The sequence below is a fragment of the Maniola hyperantus genome, chromosome 19, assembly GCF_902806685.2.
Source record: "Maniola hyperantus chromosome 19, iAphHyp1.2, whole genome shotgun sequence".
In the NCBI taxonomy this organism is placed as follows: Eukaryota; Metazoa; Arthropoda; class Insecta; order Lepidoptera; family Nymphalidae; genus Maniola; species Maniola hyperantus.
This window is the reverse complement of record NC_048554.1, coordinates 7,807,259-7,827,677: the sequence shown is the minus strand read 5'-3', so window position 1 is coordinate 7,827,677 and position 20,419 is coordinate 7,807,259. Positions and strand designations below refer to the sequence as shown.

At 36.4% G+C, this 20,419-nt stretch overlaps 2 protein-coding genes across 2 annotated transcripts in view; one reads left to right on the top strand and one right to left on the bottom strand.

Annotated features, from left to right (window-relative positions):
- LOC117991118 (L-xylulose reductase-like) overlaps positions 1-20,419 on the bottom strand; it is a 345,757-nt gene that overhangs the window by 162,229 nt on the left and 163,109 nt on the right. The window lies entirely within an intron of this gene.
- Positions 65-18,232, top strand: SdhA (succinate dehydrogenase, subunit A (flavoprotein)). Its single transcript, XM_034978891.2, has 13 exons — positions 65-213; positions 715-970; positions 1,858-1,931; positions 3,507-3,682; positions 3,902-4,054; positions 9,829-9,986; positions 12,239-12,403; positions 13,221-13,420; positions 14,033-14,230; positions 15,674-15,818; positions 16,060-16,295; positions 16,758-16,922; positions 17,446-18,232. Exons 1-12 carry the CDS (start codon positions 166-168, stop codon positions 16,911-16,913), a joined length of 1,965 nt encoding a protein of 654 aa, XP_034834782.1. The 5' UTR covers positions 65-165; the 3' UTR covers positions 16,914-16,922; positions 17,446-18,232.

Sequence of the window (20,419 nt, the reverse complement as noted above, 5' to 3'; positions counted from 1 at the left end):
TTCTTTTCATGTAGCTTTTTGTGACGTCATGACGTTTATTATCAATTTTGAAACTGACAGAAGATAAGGAAAGCTGGCGCTGTGAATGTCGGTCACGCAGCAATAATTCTAAAACTGTAGACTTAAACTTAAAATCGTACTCTGGTGCGGACAGGGAGTTCCATCATGAGTGCATTAATGAAAGCAGCTTTATCTCGCAGTCCTGCCTGTCTGGTAAGTGCAAAATATTAATATGCGTATGCATATATTTCATTATTTTGTTATGTAATATTACGACATAGAAATGTTTTGTAGGAAGAAATGCCTTATAAACTCAATAAATAGTGTCAGAATAATCTTATTCATTTACCACACATGACCTACCATTCATTTAGAATTTTTCCAGCACTCTTAATGCATTCCAAACATGTTTTTTGTATGCTAAAATTTCGATTTCGATAACTCAAATCTGATCAGTAATATAATTTATTTCCAATCAATCAGCAAGTTTATATGTATACGTTAAGAATATTTTACTCATATATTTGTATAAACTGCCTATAATATAAATCATTACAGCTTACAACTTGAGTAAATTCTTCAAAATAAAAGCTAATATCAACTGTTGTCCCAACCTAATAATAGTCATTTCATTGTTTTCCATCAGCACGACTATAGTCTATTGATAATCTTGCAAAAATCATTTTATTGAATTAGTGCATATCCTTGTTCCAGGCCACTCATGTCTATAGGAACCTACATTTATCAGTTGGAGGTGCATGTCCAGTGAAAGATGCTTCAGTCAACACAGGGAAAGGCTACACAGTAGTTGATCACCAACATGATGCATTGGTGATTGGAGCGGGTGGAGCTGGTCTTAGGGCGGCCTTTGGCTTAGTGCAGGAAGGGTTCAAGACAGCTGTAGTCACTAAGCTGTTCCCTACAAGGTCACATACAGTTGCTGCACAGGGAGGCATTAATGCAGCACTAGGTAAGCATTATTATTACAACTACCCTACTAAATGAATATGGCATGTTTAACTCATACAATTATTATATGAAGTATTATAATATTATTATAAATACAGCAGAGGCTGTGGCGTGCAGGTCATAGAGGCATACATGCACTGCTTACCCCAGTTGTAACAGATCAATGCATATTTTCATTATGACCTGCTAACTTAAACAGGTTCCTACCTAATTAATGCATACCCTGATTTCAAACTCTGTGCACGCCACTGAGCAGAGGGTACCTTAATCAAAGAAAGTGAATATTCATCTGGCCAAGTTTGGCTTGAGAACCTAATATGTCTATACAATAATCATCATTAGGCATGATTGCAGTCAAGTGTAAGTATTATGCAAAAAAAAGTTAAATGTACCTAAATTAGCATAATAATGTGGCTAATTCCGTTGTACACAATCTCTAAACTAAACTAAAATGACACGTCTAAATCTATTGCTATCCCTTTCATAATGTTGCTTGCGGAAAAGGATGGCACTAGATTTAGACCTGTTAATTTAGTTTAGTTTAGAGATTGTGTACAAGAGAATCGGCCCCATTGATTGACTACCTCAGTCTGTTACATACAGTCAGTTTTGTGCAATGTTAGTATGGTTGTCTAGACATCTCTACTAAATTGTCAGATCTTAAAGTATTGCCATCCTTTCGTAAAGGATTTGAATGAAAGTTATGTCAATATAATTTATGTTAGAGATTTTGTAAAACCAAATTAGCATCAAAATATTACTTAAATAGAATATTGTTTCTAGTTAGGTAACACTAGAAAAAATATCTTTCATTGGTTAATATTCTATTACATAATGATAGACATAGGTTTAGTATGTAGAATTTCAAAATGATTTTTTTCCTTTAAGGTAATATGGAGGATGATAATTGGCTATGGCATATGTATGATACTGTCAAGGGCTCTGATTGGCTTGGAGACCAGGTAAGCATAACATAAACCATTATAAATGCACACTTATAATGTCTGAATGTGAAATTTAAAAGTTTCCACCATGGTGATGTCTTGATGAAATGAAATGATAATAGCAAATATTTTGATTCACCATGTTCTTAATGAATTTTGTCCTATAAAATCCGTTGAAAATATATTACATTTTATAGAAATATATATATATGTCAGAGAACAAGAGGATGGCCGATAATTATTATTGATCTTTAGCCGACATCAGAAGGTATTAATTAATAAGTAGGTACTTTAATCCATGTTCTTTACAAATAGTTCTCAGTAACGTATCGCACATGGAAACCATCAACGTAACACAACCAGATCACCCTAACCTAACCCTACCTATGGTCGCCTCCAACCACCCCTCACAGCGACCCCTCACCACACTCTAAACTAGCTAGCCTGAGCTAAACACTACATCGTGTGATGAGGGCGCAATTGCCATTGCAACCTCTCAATCAAATCACGACCTATTCCGTTATCTAATCATCTCAAGGTAATCTATCACAACTTCATGAACGCTCTTAAAAGGATCATTGCATTGACTCTCTTACGATCTAAACCAGATCTTATAATTGACTTCTCATTACTAATTCAGAATATCGCAATAGCTCTACCTTCTCCACTCTGTGCACATCTGCATACAGAACACCATAGCATCGTGCGCCACACGCGCCACGACTACTATCCACCCAAATAAGCGATCACAACAGAAACCAGGTAGAATGTAAGCTATTCGATCTCATGGGCAACTCATTGTCTAATCCATTTCAACATTACACGAGAGTCATCAATGATTCTTTACCAACCGGGTTATACGATTCTAAAGCGGGTACTATCAAAGTTAACTTCAAGTTACTATCACACTAAACTATCACTTCAAACTAATCATTATCTCAACTGCCGGTATTTCTCCAATTACACTCTAAATCACTAGCGTTTGCAGAAATAACCTTAACGGATGTCCTTATAATAATCTATCCACTGAGCCAAACGTTAACTCACGAATTACTCTAATATTCACCAATAATTAATATTCCATATTCGTCAAACAACTACGTGAACATTATTAATAGTGCTTTGCAGACAAAGTCACCGGATGGCACTAGATGTTACGATTTAACACAATGTACATTACCATCGAACAATTACTGTTCTAACTATATCACAATCACCGAATTAAATATCACGAATAAGAATCTACCTACCTATCTCAAATAATAATAATTAGCTAAGCTATAATCTGATACTTAATTAATGTAACGCGAGAGACAATTTTGAACAACAACAAAATGAGTGCATGTCAAAGTCCAACTCTGACAACTAAAATAAAGACGGCTACCTTCCATAGAGTAAAGCTTCCTTCATACGTTTCTTTTCACGGAGTCTACGACAGTAAGAACTCTTTCAATATCGACCCTCCAATATATAGAAAATACTAATAGCATTTTACTGGAACCATATATTGTTTGGTGTATGCTGTTACAAGTTCTTCAGTATTAGGTTGTATTTGTCCTGCTGACCATATATTTCATTTTATATGCTATCTAGGATGCCATTCACTATATGACAAGAGAGGCACCCCACGCGGTGATTGAACTTGACAACTATGGCATGCCATTCTCCCGTACCCCAGAGGGAAAGATTTACCAGAGAGCCTTCGGTGGACAATCCCTAAAGTTTGGAAAAGGTGGACAGGCGCATAGATGCTGTGCTGTAGCTGATAGGTGAGCAATTATTTATTACTGTAAACTAGATGATGACTTAGTCCGCATGGATTTAGGGTTTTAAAAAATCTTTACTGAGATAAAAAGTTGCCTATATCCATATGAGGGAACATCTGAACCCATCGTTCAGATAGACTATGAAAAGCTAGCACACAGACAGACACACTTTTGTATTTATAATATTAGTATATTTAGTATATTATATTATTGCTTTAACAGAACTGGTCATTCCCTGTTACATACACTTTATGGACAATCTCTACGATACAACTGCGAATATTTCATTGAATATTTTGCCTTGGACCTGCTGATGGAAGATGGAGTCTGCAAGGGCTGTATCGCGCTCAACCTTGAAGATGGAACCCTGCATAGGTAAGAAAATATATTTATTTTTCGTTTATATGCTTGTGTGACTTTTCAAATATTAAAGCTACATAATTTTATTTTTTATACAATAGCTTAAAAGCCACTTTGTTTTTTCTATTATGCAAATGTTTTATAAACGCTTTTAGTTTAGTTTTATAAACAAGTAATGATGATACATACAAAATTTAGTCATTTATTTTCCTTACAAACTGCGAAATTCGTCAATAATAATTTAGTTACGAGTATTTAAATAGTTGTAGCATTTGTGAATTGGGAAGGAAAACTAAGAACCATGATGGTTAAAGTCCAAAGTTAATTAATTAATAATTGAAATAAAAGTCGAAATCTGATATACCTACCCAATTTTTTCTATAGGTATGTATATTAAATGCTAATTATATGACAATATCATGTGCCAATATTAGCTCAGCTGTATAAAATTGTTCAAGTGTTTGGGCAATTAGCAAATGTATGATAACTGCTATGTAAATTATCATAGTATGAATTGGAAAATGTAATATGTGGTGTCAATACTATCATGTCAATCACTATAAGCTAAAAAAAGCTATGAATAAGACTAAAGATAATTAACTGATAGAAAACACTTTCAACAATAAAGATTTTTTTCACTTAAGAATACAATTTGAATAGTTAAGCTTAAAAATATATTCTACATAGAAATGGAAAGTAATTATTTGTCTGAATTAAAGAACGTTTTAGTTATAATATTGTGATCCCATGCTTTGAATTCATCTCAACATGCTATCTCAAAATACTTAACATAATATAAAGGATTTTGATTATTGTTTATTTTGGATGAAAACATAGGAAAAATAAAATAATTTGTTCATAATATCAATAAAGTTTTGTTCAATGTGCTAATATGTGGTTATCTACTACTCTTTATTATACTGCATATAATGTACACATGAACCGATAAAAATCTGTTAACAGAACGCATTAGCACGATAATCTCAAGAATCACCTAATCTGTGTTGATATTTTCCAAATCCATTACATAGTAATTCCGTTTATCAAACATATCAATAAAAAATATTTCATGATATCAGTCTGTGAGCACGCGTACCTACGAGTCCATTATATTCTATGATATAATACTTTAGCTCAGTGGCGTGCACAGGCCCAGAGCCCCGGGTATGCATGGGGAATACAACGCAAAAAAAAAAAAAAATTAAAAAAAAAATTAAAAAAAAATTAAAAAATTAAAAAAAAAATGATTGATGATACATACTACTATAAGCTGTGATAGCCTAGTTGTTAGGACGTCCGCCTTCTAATCGGAGGTCGGGGGTTCGATCCCGCGCACGCACCTCTAACTTTTCGGAGTTATGTGCGTTTTTAGTAGGTAATTAAATATCACTCGCTTTAACGGTGAAGGAAAACATCGTGAGGAAACCTGCATGCCTGAGAGTTCTCTATAATGTTCTTAAAGGTGTGTGAAGTCTACCAATCCGCACTTGGCCAGCGTGGTAGACTATGGCCAAACCCTTCTCACTCTGAGAGGAGACCCGTGCTCTGTAGTGAGCCGGCGATGGGTTGATCATGATCATGATGATGACTACTATAAAAAATAAATAACATAAAAGCACCTACCTACTTGCTACTCGCCAAAATCAGCTGATGTTAGGTACAATTTACAAGGAAGCGCTCGCCGCGCCGCATGCCAAAAAAACCACCTCAAACATCCAAATAAGTGACTGATACTTTATCACTTTTTTTGTGATAATTGTAACAGTGGTACACATATTCCTTTGCGAATAATATCTAATTTTACGTTAAAGGGAAAAGAAACAAAGTTTTGTCTAAGTACCTTTTGTAAACACACAGCGCCATCACTAACTTCACATGAATAAACTTCCATTTTCCAAATAAGTAATAAGTATTCTATAAATAAACCTTTATACAAACTCTTAAAATCACAAAACGAACTGGATTTCATTTACTTCACGTAGTTATATCCACAAAAACTCTATTTTTCACCAAAATAAAACAAAACACTGCACATTGAACGATTGGAAAGAAAACAAGATGGAGTAGGTAATTAAAGTTTGAGATTTTTATGCCAAAATATACCAAAAATCTCCTTAAAAATTGAATTATTCATAAAAGCTATTATTTATTTTGCAAGAAATAGTATTTAATTATTAAAGAACTATTGCAATTATCAATAAAAGGCCATAATGCTTTTAAATCTTTTATTCTTTTAAATAGGACGAGTTTTGGTTTATTTATTTGAATTTACGTTCGAAACATAAACTGGCAAGCTTTATCTTAGAATCTAAACCGTACTCAAATTTATGGAAAATAATATCAATAAATTAATTAAATTGAAAAAGTATAGAATTATAATAAATATAGCTACTTATTTTGATTGTAATAGATTAAAAACTCAAATGCTTACATGTACTTACGACTTTAAACTCCGCGCGGTATTGAACTCTCTTGTGATTGGACAGAAGTCGTGCTTATTTCGCCCGTCAAAAAGGGGTCATTTAGGGTCATTTGACGCACACATTAACAAGTTTTAGGAGAAATGTCTCACACATCTAGACCTTAGTAAAAAATCTTACCCGACTGTCCCTAGGCATAACATAAGTAACTTTATTAGTACTAATGACAAGACTTTATACCTCACACCAGTAATCGCAAACGATGTGCATAAAACCATATTAGGACTTAAGAATACTAACTCAACTGGCTACGATAATTTATGCACAAAAATTCTAAAAATATGCGCCACTTATGTAGCGTTGCCACTAAGTTACATAGTAAATCTTTCTTTTACAGAAGGAGTTTTTCCTGGCAGGCTTAAACTTTCTATCATTAAGCCTATTTTCAAAAAGGGTGATAAAAATGATATAAATAACTACCGCCCCATAACACTAATACCAATTCTTTCGAAAGTCTTGGAGAAAATAATGCACAATAAAATATATAGTTTTATATCATCTTATCATTTATTGAAAAATGAACAATATGGTTTCATAAAAAATAGTAGTACCACCTTAGCTTGTTATGCCTTGAATAAAATTATTACGGAAAGCCTAAATGATAAATTTAATGTCATAGGAATCTTTCTTGACATGACTAGAGCATTTGACCTAGTTTGTCAGAAATCTCTCTTAGATAAACTTGAAAAATACGGAATTAGAGGAAAATGTTTAGAATGGCTAACAAGTTATCTTAGCAAAAGAATGCAATGTGTAGAAATTCTTCAAACAACAAATTCATGCTGTAAGGCTTATCGCTCTGTATATAAAGTCCAACATCCGTATGGTGTACCACAGGGCAGTGTTTTGGGTCCCTTATTGTTTCTCCTTTACATCAACGACCTTCCCGACTTTATTAATCAACAGTGTATAATGTATGCGGATGACACGACTATCATAGTAAAAAGCAAAAATAAATTAACTATTGAATTTGATGCAAACGAAGCGTTGTCTAATGTAATAAAATGGTTGGAACTAAATAACCTCTCTGTAAATATGCAAAAAACCAAATTTATCCAATTTTTACCATATAATAATGTGTTATCAAATTTTAAAATAAACTATATGGGATCTGCCGTTGAAGATGTAGAGTCTACATCGTTTCTAGGTTTCATAATCGATCGGCATTTTAATTGGAAAACCCATGTTGAAAACCTATGCAGCAAATTGGATAAGTTTGTTTATGTCCTCAGACGGCTCCACCAAACTTCAGATATGAAAACAGCATTAATAGCCTACCAAGGGTATGTTTCATCACTATTAAGATATGGGATTATCCTGTGGGGAAATTCGGTATTTGCTAATAAAGTTTTTATAAAACAAAAAGCATGTCTGAGAGCATTATGTGGACTGCAACCATTGGATACCTGTAAGCCTTTATTTAAGAAACATCATATTCTTACCTTACCCTGTCAATATTTATATGAATTGCTATTACTAGTAAAGAAAAACCCAAACTATTTTAAAACTTATGCTGAGTTGGGTGAGGTGAGATCTCGTAGAGCTCAGAGAAGGAACAAACTAGTTGTGCCTCCTAAAAGACTACAGATGTTTGAAAAGAGTACACACTATATGGCAATAACTGTGTACAATAAACTTCCTGACAACTACAAAAACACTACTATAAATAATTTCAAGAGGAAAACTCATGAGCTGCTTATAAATAAATGTTATTACAACATCTCGGAATTTTTGATTGATGAGCTCAAATAATTTGTCTAAAATAATATCTAAATAATGTAAATCTGATGACTTAGATTAGATGACTGAAATAAATTATGGTCTTTGTAGTGCAATAGTTAGGTATCCCCTCTGTATGACATGTAAAAATTTAAATGACTGTTATTATTTCTATTTTTTTTTTTTTTCTCTTGTTTTTGTATGACTTAATTAATTTACTTTCTGAATATTATATAATTTTAAAGATTTTGTAATTTATATGTACTTACATGTTTTTAAAAATTTAACTGTAATGTAATACTTAAATATTCATACACCAATATTCTAAGGTAGAATGCATAAGGCTCGCCAACTAATTTTATAACCATGTTATGTCACCTGCATTCTTATGAATAAATTTATTATTTATTATTTATTTAGAGTTGCGTAATATTACTATACGTGTAAGCGTGGATGTGTGAGTAAAAGCACAACTGGATTTTGCCTCTGATGACGCGTCTCGTCGTCCGCGTCATGGGAGAGGACTGATAGTAGTACCGAATACCGATAGATGGCGTTCACTCAAGGTTCATCGGCTAAGCTTACAGTGCTTACACCGACCGCGACCGTGTTTCATGACTGTGATAGTGCTATGATTTTATTGCAAGGCGCGGCGAGCTATTTGAGGACGAATTTTCAATTATTTAAAAAAAGATTCCAATCATTTGTAGATTCAAAATGCCAGAGCTTTACCAGAGTAAGCCAGGGTATGCTGAGCTTTTAAGCTTATATACTTTGCACGCCACTGCTTTAGCTGTATTGTATACTAGATGATGCCCGCGACTTGGTCTGTGTGGATTTAGGTTGTTAAAAAATCCCGTGGGAACTCTTTATTTTCCGCGATAAAAAGTAGCCTAAGTCCTTCCTCGGGAAATTAGCTAACTCTCTACCAAATTTGATCAAAATCGGTTAAACTGTTGGGCCGTGAAAAACTAGCAGACAGATATACATACAGACCGACACACTTTTGCATTTATAATATTAGTATGGATTGTTCGTTGTTTAATCAAATAATATTATTATGAGTGCGAATTTATAGTTTATATTGAGAAGTTGCTTTTTGTGACTTGTATTTTTGCTTTTTTAATTATATAATTATGAAAAGATTCAACAAATCGATGCACTCATTTGCACCTCTGTTTTATTTTGTTTCACATTATTTTGTACTTTATGTAGAGGAAATAAAACTCAGCTTACTTTGCGTTATTTTCAAAGTCAAAACTTTGAAAAAGATGTCATACTGTTGACCATACTGTGTTCAGCCTCCAAAATGCTTGAATACATTATAATATAATATTATATGTAGTGAGGCCGCAAACATGATGATTATTATTTTTCCAAGTTTATTGCAAAAGTTACTAACTACATAAGTATCAGATTGTACTCTACTAACAAATTGAGCCTCAGATACTTCAAATAAAAAAGATCTATTTACCTATTTATTTACAAATATGAATCTGACGCCCGAAATCACGTGATCAGTGGAAGTATACATAACCCAACTAGTTTTGAATTTGGAGTGGAGTAGATATAGAGATTATTTTGTGTCAGGTTCCAAGCCAAGAACACGATTCTGGCGACGGGCGGCACGGGGCGCTCGTACTTCAGCTGCACGTCGGCGCACACGTGCACGGGCGACGGCACGGCCATGGCGGCGCGCGCCGGCCTGCAAAACGAGGACATGGAGTTCGTGCAGTTCCACCCCACTGGTAATACTTGGCAGCGGACATCGTGCCCAGTTAACCTTAGACCCATTACGCACGATCGACTAGTCGCCCGGCAACTCAGTCGATAGCGACCGTTAGAATCGCTAATTTATATGGAAGTCGCCGTGTGTATACGAACGCAGTCTCCACGATTTCGTGCGCATAGGCACTGCGACTACCTTGTGTAATGGTTCTTACATAGAGTATACTAGCTAATGCCCGCGACTTCGTCCGCGTGGATTTACGTTTTTCAAAATCCCGCGGGAACTCTTTGATTTTCCGGGATAAAAAGTAGCCTGTGTGTTAATCCAGAGAATAATCTGTCTTCTTTCCAAATTTCAGCCAAATCCGTCCAGTAGTTTTTGCGTGAAGGAGTAACAAACATACACACACACATACAATTTTTCGCCTTTATAATATTAGTCGGGATAACTAATAGAGCGCTTATACATAGCTTATGAGGTATTATACGAATCGTAAGCAGCAGCTTATGAGGCATTATACGAATCGTAAGCAACAGCTTATGAGGCATAATACGGATCGTAAGCAGGTTTTCTTAGAACCTGATTTGTAAATGTGCCTGTAAAAAAGTGGTACGCCATGATTCCAACGAGATGCCATATCGATAGATCCGATCCTGGACGAGCTATACCTAGACCATAAACGATTTGTGATTTGATAAATTTGGATTAAGACCGTTGCAACCGTGCCTACGGCTAATATTCTTTAAGGCAAGCTGTGTAACCCTATTCGATTATACCACTAACTAACTAATAGTAATGTTGCGTTGGTAACTAACGTCGTTATTTTACCAACACAACATTATTATAACCTTTGTGCAACTGCTTCTACATATTACCACTTCTACATTCGACGATCTCTCTGGTCTTATAAGAGTAGCTGTAGCTGTAGCGCTGTAGACTTAGAAGAGGTTCGATTCTCGCCCTGGGGAAATCAGTACCAATATTATAAATGCGAAAGTGTCCACTTAGAGCAGTTGGCGCACAGTCACCTTTATCTTCTGCCACGGGCATCTAGCAGTTGCAGTACTCAGCAGGAAATATTGTACATGACCTTTAGAAAGAGATAGCGGTTTCGTAGAGCATTGTCTCAGTCGTTGAGACCGACAAAACGTCACATAGGTATGAGTGATGGAGACAAAGCCTTACGAAGCCGAAATCTCTTTCTAAAGGAATTCTTTGATGTACAATAATTCCTGCCGGCTACAGTGTTCAAGTGATGAAAATATTATTGGTCTACACTTTTACAAAATTAAATGACACTGATATTGTGGCGCCTACCTACTAAACAAACATTTACAAATCACTATCAGTCAACTTAAAAAAATCTGAGTGGTACCAGCTAGAAAGTGGTTCAAAATCTTATAAACCTGATATGATATCAACATAAGTGAAAAGATTTTTTTATCCAGCGATATTTTGCGTAGTATTTTAAGATTCACTTGACTTGGTGGTTATCTTATCAGTTCTGTGACCAAATTCAAGTATTGCAATAATAAAATATAATATTGTCAGCTGATAGATATGTAGGATATGTATAAACTTCTCTTCACGGGGGTTAAAGATAAGAAAAGAATGTTCGAAGTTTTGTGGATTGGATAACAAATATTACAGTTAGCAAAAATGTCTTGTTTTTTAGAGTTCCGTACCTCAAAAGGAAAAACGGAACCCTTATAGGATCACTTTGTTGTCTGTCTGTCTGTCTGTCGGTCTGTCAAGAAACCTACAGGGTACTTCCCGTTGACCTAGAATCATGAAATTTGGTAGGTAGGTGGGTCTTATAGCTGGCATTAGGGGAAAAATCTGAAAACCGTGAATTTGTGGTTAGATCACACAAAAAAAATTAAGTTGTGGTCATGAACTAAAATCAGTATTTTCAATATTTGAAGTAAGATAACTATATCAAGTGGGGTATCATATGAAAGGGCTTTATCTGTGGATTCTAAAACAGATTTTTATTTATTTTTATGCATCATAGTTTTTGAATTATCGTGCAAAATGTCGAAAAAATAGGACTTTTGTACGGAACTCTCGTCGCGCGAGCCTGACTCGCACTTGGCCGGTTTTTGTTTACTAACATAGTTTATTTTCAAAACGTCATCAAATTGTCAAAAAATCATTTTATTTTTTGATCCTATGGTGGCCAAAATTTCTTTCTTTCCATTTCTTTCTCAGTACATTACAGTAAATAAATCTATTCTTCTCACATTTTTGCTCGGTTCCCTTAAAACCCAGGTATCTACGGTGCGGGATGCCTCATTACGGAGGGCTGCCGCGGCGAGGGCGGCTTCCTCGTCAACGCGAAGGGCGAGCGCTTCATGGAGAGGTACGCGCCTGTCGCCAAGGACCTCGCCAGCCGAGACGTTGTGTCCAGGGCCATGACTGTCGAGATCATGGAGGGTGAGTTCACTTCAAATGACTTATGATCAATAATCTATATTAGGAAAAGCTGACTGATATTTCGCAAACAGATAGCTATTATGACGGAAACAGCCGCTAAGAAAGGATTTTTAAAAATTCAACCCCTAAAAGGGTAAAATAAGGGTTTGAAATTTGTGTAGTCCACGCGGATGAACTCGCGGTAATAAGTTAGTACCTATTAAAAAGAAAAATTAAAACCAGCAAAATGCTCTTTATTCAATCGTCTATCTACTGGTGTTTAGTTGCAAATTAAGCAGTGTATTTTAGGAATTAGGAGGCAACACATGAAATCAATCATATTTCTCATTTTTGTTGTTATATCTCTTATAACAACTTTATTAAAATATATTTACACCATTTATTGGCTAATGTGAAGAAAACATAACAAATAAATAAATAAAATGTATGTTTTTATATTTTTATATTCACAAGTCTAGAGTATTTTATTTCAATTGAGCACAATTGTATTCTTTTTGATTGTCATGACGTGTTGAATTTAAATGAATTGATAACCAAAATGATGTAACTAGGTAGTACCTAGTAGGTACCTACCTAATGTTGATAATAATAAAAATGAATTACGTAAACGTACGTACTGTATAAGTCACGCAAATTGCTATTGCGCGGGAACCATGTCTCATTAACATCGAAATGACGTCATTTTGACGTCACCCGAAATAAAAATATACCATCAGCTCGAAACTTCAGTCTAGTGCTGACGTCACTAAAATGGTGGCCACGCGCATTAGCACTTTGCGGGACTGCAAAACGTTTACAAAGACATTTTTGCGCGTAGGCAGAGGTTGCGGACCGGAGAAGGACCACGTGCACTTGCAGCTGCACCACCTGCCGCCCGATCAGCTGAAGCAGCGCCTGCCCGGCATCTCGGAGACGGCCATGATCTTCGCGGGCGTTGACGTCACCAAGGAGCCCATCCCCGTGCTGCCCACCGTGCACTACAACATGGGCGGCACCCCCACCAACTTCCGCGGGGAGGTGAGTAGATTCAGACGTTACTTTGTGGAATTTTACGACATACCAGGAAGATAGGAAGGAAGGATTTGGGTATCGTCGTCGCCTTTGCAACCGACGAACGTTTTGCGACGAACTATTTATGTCCAGCAGCTCACTGCCACTCGCTTGATATTGCCGTCTCTCCTGCGGACCTTGAACAATTCAAATTTTTTGAAAACGATTGCAAATTTGGGACATAGATCTCTTTTAGGGATTTCCTCACTTCACGATCTTGTTAAAATTGTGTCTAGCAACCTGTTGTTATACTAGTCTAGCGGTCTATGTACCCTGCGTTGCCCGGGAAGGGTCACGTGAGATGTACACGAAGCTCAATTGGATTCCTACTAATATTATTATAAATGTGAAACGGTGGATGTTTGGATGTTTGTTACTCAATCACGCAAAAACAGCTTAAAGGATTTGGATGAAATTTGGAATGGAGATAGATTATATCCTGGATTACCAAAAAATCAAAGAGTTCCCGCGGGATTTTGAAAATGTAAATCCACGCGGACGAAGTCGCATCAGCTAATGTAGAATAATTTTATCACGAGGAAGATTAGCAAGATTATGTAATTCATAATTTCCCCACAGGTTCTCGTCCACAAAAACGGAAAAGACCACTTGGTGCCCGGCCTCCTCGCGGCGGGGGAGGCTTCCTGCGCCTCCGTGCACGGCGCCAACAGGCTGGGCGCCAACTCGCTCCTCGACATCGTGGTGTTCGGCCGCGCCTGCGCCATCACCGTCGCCGACACCAGCCGCCCGGGAGACTCGCAGGCCCCGCTGAAGGAGGTAATATCATCATCATCATCATCGCACCCCCATGACGACCTCCCTGTGAGCGCTGTAGTCTCATAAGAGGGAGATCATTAAGGCCAGTTTGAGAATTTCTTATTTCTATATTGTCTCTAGTCTTAAAAGTGGTATTGGTTTAATAAAAACTGCCATTCACCTTTCAAATTAGCCTGCTACTAGCTTAGGGACTTACCACCACTCTCTGATTTTCTCAACACTTTGATTTACCGGTATAAAAAGTATGGCCTATCTCTGTACCAATTTTCTTCAAAATTGGTTAAATGGATGGCCGTGAAAAAGTACTGACAGACATATACTTTCGCATTTATAATATTAATATGGATTAATTTATAATGACTACGCAAATAATTCAATTTTATAGCTAGCTATGTAATTAAATTTCTCGCGTATAATAGAGATAGTTGACCCCTGCCTTAAGTTATCGCGAAGTCAAAATACGCCATCAATGCCCGTCATAAATCATAATACGGTAAAATCATCTTTCACTTGTTGACAACATAGTGTAATTAAACAGATTTTAACTGTACAATAAAATAAACTTCCGGAAGCAGAAAGGATTATATTATTTTATCTTAGAATTCTGAAACACTTTTCATCACATTTATCATTTATCATTTACTAGATAATGCTCGCGACCTCGTCCGCATGGATGTAGATTTTTTGTTAAATCCCAAGGGAGTTTTTTAATTTTCCGGAAAAAAAATTAGCCTATGTCTTTCCCCGACATGTAACTCTGTACCAAATTTCATCAAAATCAGTTTAACTGTTGGGCCGTGAAAGCTAGCAGACAGATAGATATAGATCTGTAGGGATTTCCACACGCCAAGATCTTGTGTGAAGACGAGTCCTGTGCTCAGTATTGAGCTGGCGAAAATTAGTAAAACTAAAATAAGTTTTAATAAGTTGGAGCCCGCGTTTGATTTACATTCTTCATGAACGCATAGTTTAAAGATAATACAATATATTGGCGTCGATTCAGATTTCTCCAAACTAAATCTGCATCTTTTTCTTTTTAATATTGCCGAAAAAGAATAGACAATGAATTTTACATTTAAAGATTTTTAATTTTAACTAAAATAAGTTTTGATAAGTTGGAGCCCGCGTTTGATTTACATTCTTCATGAACGCATAGTTTAAAGATAATACAATATATTGGCGTCGATTCAGATTCCTCCAAACTAAATCTGCATCTTTTTCTTTTTAATATTGCTGAAAAAGAATAGACAATGAATTTTACATTTAAAGATTTTTAATTTTAGTGCACTCTAAACAATAGGCTCATGACTGGCACCTAAAGTCACGAGGTTTGACAGTTCTAAATCAAATTAGGGTTGTCTGTTCTTTTCTTATTACATTGGTAAGAAGAAGATGCGAATACTCTAAATGTAGTTGCGCTCAGAGTCAGTACCATTGTTTCAGACGACAGGACAAGAGAGTATCGCCAACCTGGACAAGATAAGATACGCAAATGGCAACATCTCAACGGCGGATCTGCGTTTGAGGATGCAGAAGTGTATGCAGAAAAACGCCGCTGTCTTCAGGCAGAAGAGCACGCTTGAAGAAGGTTAGTAACAAAAACATTATTTTCTCTCATTTATTTACATATCTTATTGTTACCATATTTAAAAAAACAACAAAAAATAAAATAACAGAAACAAAAAAAATAACAAAATATTGTAACAAAATGTTATTATTCCTTTGTTTGAACAGCATTAGCGCTTATTGCTGACTGAATATTGCGGATCAAACCCGCACGTGACATGCGTGATCACCTTTTTTTTTCTATAACCTCACGAAATTTTTAGGTCACCAACAAATTCACAACATCTACAAGCAAATGGCGGACATCAAAGTATCGGATAGGTCCCTGATCTGGAACAGCGACCTGGTGGAAACCCTGGAGCTGCAGAACCTCCTCATCAACTCGGTGCAGATTGTGGAGGGTGCACTGGCGCGCGAGGAATCCCGAGGCGCGCACGCGAGGGAGGACTTCAAGACTCGCCGCGATGAGTTGGACTATTCCAAGCCCTTGGATGGACAGGTTAGTAATTAACTTTTTAGGGTTCCATCAAAGGTTTTATAAAACTTTGGTTAGGCGTAACCACAGACAACCACCTATACACGCCGAAAAGCCGGACACCCGCGATCGCCAAGCGTAGGCCGTTACTTAGCATGAAAGTCGGCCCACGCCCGTTCGGTACCCTCATTCCGCACATTGTCTTCATTACGTGACTTTAAAACAAAGCATTCTCCCCTGTCCCCCGCTAACATATCGCGATTTTGTTTTCATGCAAAACCTTGTATATGCGTACTTACTCTTGAGGTTGAATTCTCTGTGGGCGGAACTCAGATATCCGTATTTTAAAAAGTGAAGACAAATTCGTAAGCTGGGGTGTGTAACACGCAAGCGTACATCGGTACGGTGCTTAAGCAAGTAAGGATAAAACGACACCTATGAGCATGCTTCAAAATGCCCAGTCCGTAAATAATTCTGTTGCTTTAGACGAAACTGCCATTCGAACAACACTGGAGGAAGCACACGATAGCGGAGACCGACGCGAGCACGGGCGCCACCAAGCTGAGCTACCGACCCGTCATCGACCACACGCTCGACCAGCAGGAGTGCAAGACTGTGCCGCCCGTCATACGCACGTACTAGGATAGTTAGGTGAGACCAAGTAGTTATAGGCGAAACTGCCATTCGAACAACATTGGATGAAGCACAACTAATGAATGGACATCGGAGGCCTAGCCTCAATCACATGTCTTATTTCTTAGTATAATGTCTATATGACATTAATAAGTTGAGTCGCTGTTCGAGGGTCCCAACATACATCATACACACGCAGTCTATTGAAAGACTGATGGGGCTGGCATATATGTAGGTCACCTATTCAAGGCCACAAGAGATGTTTCGTTTAAAATTTGTTCCTTAACTTAAACTTATTAAGGTTCATGTTTAAATAGAATAACTTCACTTGTGGCCTAATATTTGTTAAATCAAACGAGACGGTTTGTGGGTGTTTAGAGCCTTTCTTTAAAATAAGGTGCACCACTATTAAAGGTCACCAGAGAGTTCCTAGACAGCATAAAGCCGCCCTAAGCACAGATACCTAGAAACTGTCAGAGGTGGTTAGGACATGTGTAGACTTTCAACTCGTGTCTCTAACACAACTTAACATCTTTTTTAGGTAATCTCACAAAATGGCTGCTGACTGGGCTAAGAAGTATTCCTTCAGCGCGCAACTCGGTCTGGCTAAGTGCGTGTTTACGTACAACTCGCGTACGCGGACGCGGTTTCAGTCACATATATCAAACGTCACATAAATGTCATGTCAAAGAAACTTACCTAAAGGTATCAAATTTTTATAACTACAGTAAAAAAAATTAAAATTTTGACGTTATGATGTGATATTTATTGTGATGTGGTTCAGTTCTGTCATTGTGGATGAGTCAGTGAACCAGTTCCTACTTCTCGATTTTATTTAGTTTGAGCTCACGCAATTTTCACATAATACGTACATATTGTATGTACTAATACTTTTTGCACAATATATTTACTTACACAGAAAAGGGACACCCATGTTTAGGACAAAACTGTGCATCACACAAGGATTTGTACGGGTTGAGAATCGAATCCGTGGCCTTTTGTTTCAAGTCATATATTAACTCACTAGTCACTAGACTAACGAGTGAGTCCATATGAATTTTTATTTTATCCTATCTTTAGATCCTCATCGTACTAAATCGGTGACTGAGCATCAGTCTATTTGTCTCTCCTCATGATTTATTTTTTGGAAAAAACTGGCAGTATAGAATTAGCTTTATTTAATTAAAAAATCAACTATACTTAGCAACTTTTTTCGAATAAGTAGTATATTTTACTATTTTTATTTTTATTTTTTACATTACATTTCGTAGTGACTATAATCTGAAAGATAAGATGTGAAATCGTAAAGTATGGTATAACACAGAACACCTAAACACCCAAAGTGTTTACCTAACCTATAAGAAGTCGCGCCCGCGTCCGCAATTTATAATAAATGTAAACACGCACTTACTTTCAAACCATTATTTATTTCGTAATTCATTTTAATGTAGTTTAAGAGTAACAAGCGTTTATTGTGGATAATAAATACATTATTAAAAGTCACTTTCAAAATCACATATTGTACCCATACATCATGAACTCTTTATCATATTTTGAGCTATGCCAGATGCCGTTTCATATTTATTCCTCTAAACAATGAAAACTATAAATTTATATACCTACCTATAATAATTGAGCAGCAATTTTAATTTTAATTTGTTAGTATTGTAAAAATCAGCAGCACCGAGGTACTTAAGGTTAGAATAAAATCATTTTTTTCTCGGTTTTAGTCTCACTATAAATGTTTATTTATTTAACTTGTTTAATTCTTCATCAATCAAATGTTGCAATAGATATTGACGGTGTACTGAATTGTTGTACGTAATAATTATAATTATTGACTGATGTTTAATATTGGTACAAAATAATGGTTCTGCTTGCAGTATTAAATCGATTATTTATTTTATGATAATGCTGCTGATACTGTTAGACACAATCTCTAAACTAAACTAAAATGGCAGATCTAAATGTATTGCCATCCCTTTCTTGGTGTTTCCTGCGGTAAAAGATGGCACTAAATTTTAGAGCGGTGTTAGAGACATGTAGTAAATTATTTATTAGCCTTTTGTTATTTGTGACAGCTGTTACATTAATGCATTTGACAGCTGACACAGTCCAGTTCCCCTTTTCTGGTGATCTGAATAAAAAACTTATTTAATTCATTTTACCTAATCATATTTTATGTTCATCTAAAAATTACTCAACTTTAACAACCTGTTAATTTAGTTTAAATTAGAGACTGTGTGCAACAGAATCAGCCATATTGTACAATTTTGTTGTAGATTTTAAGACCTGAAGTATATTAAATATACAAAATATGTATGTAAATATGGTGTTTTTTTGCTCCAAAAACGAAAAATCGGGTCGCACATCCCATCATCAAGGCCACACGCGCCGAACGCGACGTGTTTTTCAGTACTGAAAATGTGCATTACGATTTACGGGTCATGCTATAGGTAGTATACTACATACCTACTTAAGTAACTAATGTGACTTGCACAGTATTGCATGCTATGGAATCGTATTTTATCGTCCCAACATTTTCCTACTTACAAATCGCTGTACCATGCCACACGATACGTTACGACGTAGTGCGGCGCCGCACCGCTCGCGCAACGGACTGGGGACCAGAGAGACCAGGCGGGGAGGGCGGCACCTAACACTCAAATCGCAAATGCGGCGCCGCAACGCATCATAATGCCTATGAAGGTGTGCGTTTCTTGCATCGCACGTCATTATCTTTTGGATAGCGAAACTTGCGGAGCGTGCGGCTTGTCTGGAATGTGAGATCAACAGCAGTAATCATGAATGATGATAAAGTTTTATATTGCCTAAGTCAGATCAATACAGAGTTCAAATACTAAACCTTAACCGATGACGCGCAAACCACATAATGTCCTCATTGACGTCACATCTTGGTTATTTAAAAACAATAACAGTTCATTGAAATTACTGACGCTCTCCTTACATATATTTTTTGGTAAATGATAATATTTCATCATCATCATCATCATCAACAACCCATTGCCGACTCACTACCCGAGCACGGATCTCCTCCGGATGTGAAGAGCATTGATTGGGTCATAGTCCACCACATTGGCCAAGTCCGGATTGGCAGACTTCACATACCTTTGAGAACATTATGTAGAACTCCCAGGCATGCAAGTTTCCTCACGATGTTTTTCCTTCACCGTTAATGCAAGTTATATTAACTTAGCGTTATATTATACTACCTAAACACATTCCAATACCAATATTATTATTCAAACCCGCAATGTATAGCGTGTAAAACTCAGGTCAATGCTCCATCTACGACTCGGCATTAACTACGAGTGGCCTACTTACGCAACGTTCGTTGACCTCTATCGTCAGTCAGATGTTTTATTTGCAATATATTGTGAACTTTTATGAAATTTAGGAATTTTGCGCGTTTTTTGTAGTATTATATCAGTAATCATCAGTACTACCACCTGTCTTCGTTTTGCTAGCGTTCTCGTTACACCCTGTATTGTTTA

What these genes read in the sequence shown, in the direction of transcription:
- SdhA (XM_034978891.2), top strand. Translation starts at nt 166, where the DNA reads ATGAGTGCATTAATGAAAGCAGCTTTATCTCGCAGTCCTGCCTGTCTG. An exon ending in GAAGATGGAACCCTGCATAG is followed by an intron (nt 4,055 to 9,828) that starts GTAAGAAAATAT and finishes ATTTTGTGTCAG; the next exon opens with GTTCCAAGCCAAGAACACGA. An exon ending in CGCAGGCCCCGCTGAAGGAG is followed by an intron (nt 14,231 to 15,673) that starts GTAATATCATCA and finishes CCATTGTTTCAG; the next exon opens with ACGACAGGACAAGAGAGTAT.